The 6,936-nt window shown below is 37.3% G+C and overlaps 1 protein-coding gene across 1 annotated transcript in view; it reads left to right on the top strand.

Moving 5' to 3' along the window:
* The window catches only part of LOC138148121 (regulating synaptic membrane exocytosis protein 1-like), a 139,517-nt gene extending 132,931 nt beyond the window's left edge, over positions 1 to 6,586 (top strand). Inside the window, exon 2 of the mRNA XM_069070740.1 lies at positions 6,379 to 6,586. Coding sequence (XP_068926841.1) covers positions 6,379 to 6,463 — 85 coding nt within the window. The 3' untranslated portion in view covers positions 6,464 to 6,586. The remainder of the gene's footprint in view (positions 1 to 6,378) is intronic.
* The last annotated feature ends 350 nt before the right edge of the window (positions 6,587 to 6,936 follow it).

Raw genomic sequence — 6,936 nt, forward strand, 5'->3', positions numbered from 1 at the left:
GGCTTACAAAGAAGCTTCTCTCTCTCTCTAGTAGACCTTGTTCTCCCTCCCCCCCACCCCATTCTACTTGATATAGGTATTTACATTGTAACTTGTGGGTTAGCCTACTGTGATATATAGTTGTTAAACATTAATTTTTCTCCATAAACGAGTAGAATTTAAACAAAAAGAAAATAAAGGTGATAAATTAATGAAAACAAATCTGTAAAAGGAAAAGCAAACTAGAACAATTCAGGAAAGTATATATTTATAGCTAAAATATCCTGCCCACATTGGATGATTGATGAAATATATGAAATGACCTTTCGTTTTTTTTTCTTCTTAGGGCTTTACATTTCAAAATGTAGGCTTTCCACAAGTTTCTAGTACTCAGAATAAAGAGTAGCATGTGATAAATGAATGAATGAAAATATATTTATTGAAGGGTTTTTTTTTATATTTGTGGTGTATGAAAAGTCTAAGAGACAATTTCTGGGTGATTAGCAATAATTTTATTAATTATGGCTAGAAAATAATTAATAAAAGGATGGTCATTTGGCTTTTTCCTGTAGACCAAAGATGATCCTTGGGGCCTCTAAATGCCTTTGGAAAAGGGAGTATAGTCCGCCTGAGCATGGAAATCAACTCTGAAGAGTTAATAATCAATGAGGATGTGAATATATTAATGAACAGGAGGAAAAAAAGTCTTCATCTCCTCCTGCACAGAATGTGAACTAATCATGAGACTTAGCTGCCTTCAGCAATCTTAGCCAAAGAATCCATCTTTACACACCTCTCTGGTTGGTTTTTCCCCTTCATAAGCCAGGTCATCCTAAATTCTAACAAAAGGTCCCAAGGACAAACAGGAACTTATTTTTCTAAGAACAAGTTCTCACTTAGGCTGAATTCTGTAAGGTCTCCTAGTTGGGCAGAGTCCCACCCAGGATCAAAAGGCACATTTCTGAGGATTTGAGCAATCCCATTTATCAGCAATGTCTTTCAGAAGCTCACTGAATAACATACAGGGAATGATTTCTGAATGAGGAAATAAAAAGGAAAAATCTTAATTTCAACTCATAATTGGTTATTAATTTAAGAGAGAAATAATCATTTCTCTCCTATTCCAGGGACTATAATAAATATTTGGGATACAAATATAAAAAGAAAGATAGTCCGTGCCCTCAAGGAGCTTAAATTCTAATAAGTGTGACAAAGGAAGGGTGTTTTAGACTACTGTAGTGTCACAGTTACTGGGAGGGCAGTCATAGGACATTTGATTAACACATTCTTTCCGGGAATGGTAGTGTAGATTTAGTTAGTGGCCAGAACTGGAAGTGGAAGACAGAGCTGGGTTAGGATACAGGTATGAATCATGATGAGTAGTTTAACTCACATATATGTGGCACTTTCAGAGTTTGCAAAGTGTTTTATATACATCATATGGCATTAGTTATCATGAGAGGTAGTATGGCAAAGTAGATAGAGAGCCAACCCAGGTTTCTGGAAGACCTGAACTCAAGCCTCTCATCTGACATATATTGTCTGTGTAACCATGGTCAAGACATTTAATCCCTCAATGGTCAAGCAATTCTCTTTGACTATAAGTTTCAGAGTAGATGACAATCTGTATTAATAGTAGGAATGTCCCATCTAGAGCTCTTTATACCAGACCAGTAAAACAAAAAACAGTACTTCAAGATTTGTAAAGTACCTTAACACATCTTATTTGAGCCTCATACCATGGGTGGAAGTGCAAAGTGGATTGGTTCTAGAGAGTAAAGACTTGAGTTCAGATCTTGGCTCTAACACCTATGAGTGTGTGATCTTGGACTAGTCACTAGACATATCTAGATTTCAGTTTCCTTATATATAAAATGAAAGGGTTAAACTAGATGATCTCAAGGTCTCTTCTAGTTCTAAATCTAGATTCTTATGAGCAAAAAACTGTGAAGTAGGATCTACAGATACATGCACACACACAAACACATTTTATGTGTAGGAAGAGTGCCTTTCCTTCCACTAATGTAAATCAGCAACTGCTTGCAACTAATAATTTTAGAGATTACTGAGGCATACATGGTCAAAAATGACTTACCTATGGTCACATAGCTAGTATATATCAAGGGAAGACCTCAAATCAGGTCTTAACAACTCTGAGGCAGTCTTGTAATCATTGTGCCAGACTTCTTCTTAGCTACAAATATAATGAATACCAGTTTAGAGATGAGGAAACAGGGACTCAAAGAGTACAAGACCAGGATTAACCCTATTAGTATGCATGAGATGTAACATTTGGGAAGGTGGTTTTGCTTCAGTACAGTATACTTAAGGTTAAAATTGTAATATTTGAAAATTGGGGTTATTTATTTATTCACCATTCAGATACTATTAGCATTAGAAGGGTAAAAAAAGAGAAGGAAGGAAGGAAGGAAGGAAGGAAGGAAGGAAGGAAGGAAGGAAGGAAGGAAGGAAGGAAGGAAGGAAGGAAGGAAGGAAGGAAGGGAGGGAGAGAGGGAAGGAGGGAGGGAAGGAGGGAGGGAGGAAGGAAAGAAAGAAGGAAGGAAAGACAGAAGAAAGAAGGGGGAAAGGAAGGAAGGGAAAAAGGAATAGGGTGAGAAAGAGAGGGAGGGAGAAAGAAGGGAAGGAAGGGAGAGAGGGACAGATGGAGGTAATAATGAAGAGGGAAAGGGATAGAAGGAAGGAAGGAGGAAGAAAGGAAGGGAAAGAGGGAGAGAGGAAAGAACAAAGTACATTCTGATGTAGTTTGTATTAAAAAAACTACAGAAATTTAAGTCAGTAATAGTACCGAATCAAGAATCTCACCTCAGACATGAATACCCTTTCATAGGATGTGGCCCATCACTCAGCTACAAACATTTTCACTTAGAAACACATGCTTTCTGCTTTGCTGGCATGCCCTGGTTACTGGAAGAGGCATAGCCACACCAGAACATCTTTCAGGAAAAGCCAATTAACTAGCACATTGAAGCTTTACAAATATCTGTAAATTTAGAAGGAAGGAAGAAGAGACCAAGGAATAAGGAAGCATATGGCTCCATACAGATATAGTTCTTCCTTCAAAAATTTCTCCAAAGTTTGTGATATTTCAAGCATTTTCATAAAGTAGTGCAGACAGATTAAATATGCTATACTAACTATTCTTGGAGGGGAGGAAGGATCCCTAAAGATTCCTAGTACTGTGCATGCTACCTCATTGGGCACTGTGCCCCTGGTGCAGATTAGACCAGAATTTCAAGGCTCAGAAGTTCTAGTACATTAATTCTCTCCACCAAGGTCCTGCCTCCATGTTTTCTTAGTCAGTTCTAATTCTTTAGTTTCACTCTCTTCATAGAACCACATAGATGTGTTCAGTTTCTGCTGAGGCTCATGCTTCAGTTTCCTGCTTTCACTGAAGACATGCTTTTAGGGTAAAGCAATCAGAAACTTAGACTTGGATTCATAGATATGTTGACTGGATTTGTTATTTTATTGTCATGGTGAACTCTGAATGAGGAAACGTCTTTAATTAATATAGATCAGCAGCTAATACGCGCTGTATAGACTTCATAAGTTGCCTGGGGGTGGGGGTCACCAACAGGTTAAGTGACAGGATAATAACCCATTTTCAGTGGTGAGACTTGAAGCTAAATTTTTCTGATGAGAGAGAGGGAGAAAGAGACAGAGAAGGAGAGAGACAGAGACAGAGAGAGACAGAGAGACACAGAAAGGCACAGAGACATAGAAAGACAGGGTGATAGAGACAGAATGAGACAGACATACAGACAGAGAGAGTGGGACAGAGAAAGAGACAGAATGATTGAGACAGAGAGATAGAGGAAGAGAGACAGAGAGAAAAATATAGATTATAGATGGATAGATAGATAGAAAGGTAGATGAGATAGATGTAGAAGAGAGAAAGGTAGATAGGCAATATATGTATGTGTCTATGTATGTATGTATAAATGTCTATAATATTTTTAATTGGCAAAGTTTTTTACATATGTTATATAGCATGAGAGAATGTCATGTAAAGGACAGAGATCCAGACTTAGCATCATACATACACAGTTACATTTATGTATATACTGTACATATACATACATAGATTGACATACACAGGATCATATATTTAAAGCCAAAAGAAACCTTCAAGCATAATTTCTTCATTTTACAAATAAAGAGATTAAGCCACAGAGATGATATAGTTTGTCCAGGGTCACATAGCTCACAAATATCCAATATAGAATTCTAACTCAGATAATCCTCACTCCAGGTCTGTCACTTTATCCACAATGGTCCTCATACTATAAAATGATATATAAAGCATTTTTGACATTGCTAATATTTTATATTGGAAATTTGGATAGATACAACATATAAGATTTTTCTATATATAATTTCTTCAATGCCTCATATATGTACATACAAAAACATACAAACAGGCACACAGTCAAACACAAAAAAATTTGCCCTGTGTCCCTTATGCCAACTCAGGAAAACCTGCTTTCCAGTACTGTCTCTGACTGTTACAGGTTATGTGATCTTGGTTGGGTAAGTTATTGGAATTTCTCTATGCCCCCACACAAATAAGACAGAAGTTCACAGATGATCTGTGGATACATGTAAATGAATGAAATTTCTTCTGCTTGAGTTCTCTATAGGAATTTTATCATTGACAAAACAAGTAGGTGGGTAGCTAAGTGAGTAGGTAGGTGAATGGGTACAGGTGGTAGGCCAGTGAATGGACAGGTGAGGTGGATGAGAAGGTACAGTATATAAGTTGGTATCTAACTAGATAAAATAAATAAATAAATTCTAGAAAGTGTACTGATGTGTTTTAGTTCAACTACGTTAGAACAAGTCGTATGTGTGTGTTTGTGTGTGTGTATGTGTGTGTGTATATCTCTGTGTTCCTGTGAAGCTGTGTATTTTTTTTCAGAAGTGGAGAATTTAGCCCTGCAGTTTTTCCCACTGGGAAAGCTGGTTATTGATTGCTGCCTGATCTTAGCTCCACTTTTGAGTGGTGTATAAATGACTTGTTTCAGGAAGAAGTTGGAGATGAGGCTCTCTGTGAAACCATCCAGAAAGAATTCCTGACTCATCCCCCTAAAAACATCTACAAAGACCATTAAAAGCCTGGGGTCCTGTGGGCAGGTTCAGTTCAGAAAAAAATCTAGCATAGGGGAATCTCAGTTCTATTACTGTATCTTCCCTCTTTTAAAATAAGAGCCTCTGGGAGGAAAAAAAAAACAAGAAACAACTTGTTATGTTTTAGTTTCCATTCAAAATTAAAATTATCTCAAGGGCCAATAAAGTGATAGTTTAAAATTTGTTTTCTATGTTCAGAAACAAAATGGACATATAATCAATCATCATCTATTTATTAAGCACTTACTTTGTACCAAGAACTTTGTGAGGAACTGGGAATACCAAAGACCAAAAAACAAAAACCCCTCCAAAACCAAAACAACTCATGTCAAAGTCCCTGCTCTCAAGTTGCTTGCATTCTATTAAATACAGAGAAAACAAGTTGGCTCATTCTGCTAGTGGGGCACCTATGAAAGCATAACTTCAACAGTGACCCAAACATTGCCAAGATCGTTGTGACTTTGCTTTGCTTTTTTTTGTTTTCCCTTTTCCCCCCCAAGGAACAGCCTCATTTCTTTTTTTTGCCCATCATTTTTTGGCTATGTATCCAACATATTGGAAATATTGTTCATCACTGCATTTGATTATTAGTGATGAAGGCAATAAAGTACCACACCCTTTTCTTTTTTATTACATGGAGTTTGGGTTTTCCCTACTATCATTGTTTTAAAATCAATATTCTAGATAACAAAATATTCTAGATAACCCACCTCTTCGTAAATTAGTTTGGATAGGGCTTTTAAAGGAGGAACAGTGTCCAAGCTTCTTAACTTTGTTTGCATAAAGAAGCTGTCTCAGAGATGGCGTGTGTTTTAGCTCAAATAGGCAAAGCTAGATAAAAGCCTGCCCATTGGTGAAGCATAGCAAAGCTGCCATCCTATTTTTAAGCATGCATCTTTCTTCTTCTAATGGCCCTGGGTTGGCCACAGCTCATAGTTGCATTTCAGCTATGGAGAAAGCTGCTTGGAACATTTTCATTTCCACTAAGAGAAAAAAAATCGGATACAGAGACTAGCCCCGGGCCTTGCCAAGATAGGGAAGGAGAGCTTGTAAGTTTAAATCTGGGGAATATACCCATATGCAATTTTTTTTCCCTAGGTCTGCAGCCTTATCATTTGGGGGGACTTTTACAGGCCTTTTCTCGTAGACTTTCCCCCACATTGGCCTGTTTGTTAGACTGATCAGATTTCCAGGTGTATTCTAGGCCTTTGAACATTAATAGTGCATTGTGCTGTCTATCATGCGCCCCAGGTGTGTTGTCAGGGATATGGCGAAACCTGCAGCCCGCAAAACACCAAGGAATGCTGAAAACCAGTCCCACCAACCTTCACCGTGAGTATGGCATTGGTTTTATTGACTGAAAATGTACTCTCTTGCACAGGGCTTTGCTTATGTTGTAGTATGATTGGTAGATGGATGCAGTTTATTTTTGAGGGAAATTTTTATAACATGCATTATTATAAAATATTCACTTGAAAGAAGCAAAGAAGACCTGACCATTTGTAGTGAAAAATTATTGATATTGAGTTAGGAATAATTACCTGAGTGCTCATTAAATGTATTTCACAAGTAAGGTATCTACTTATTTTTGTATTGAGGTAGACCGAAACAAAATGAAAGACTATGAATAATAAGAATTCAACTAAAGAGGGCATTTTTTTTCAGGGCTTAGGAAAAGCAGCAATTCTCATATTTTATTAGTAGAAAATTCCAGTTTTGAAATTGGAAGACAGGAAGAGGTGGGTTCATTCTATCTGTGACACTTATTGGCTGCGTGACCTTGGCCAAGTATTTGAAACCTCACCATGT

The sequence above is a fragment of the Petaurus breviceps genome, unplaced genomic scaffold, assembly GCF_028583685.1.
Source record: "Petaurus breviceps papuanus isolate PSGF00001 unplaced genomic scaffold, PetGlider_PUasm1.0 90822, whole genome shotgun sequence".
Lineage (NCBI taxonomy): Eukaryota > Metazoa > Chordata > Mammalia > Diprotodontia > Petauridae > Petaurus > Petaurus breviceps.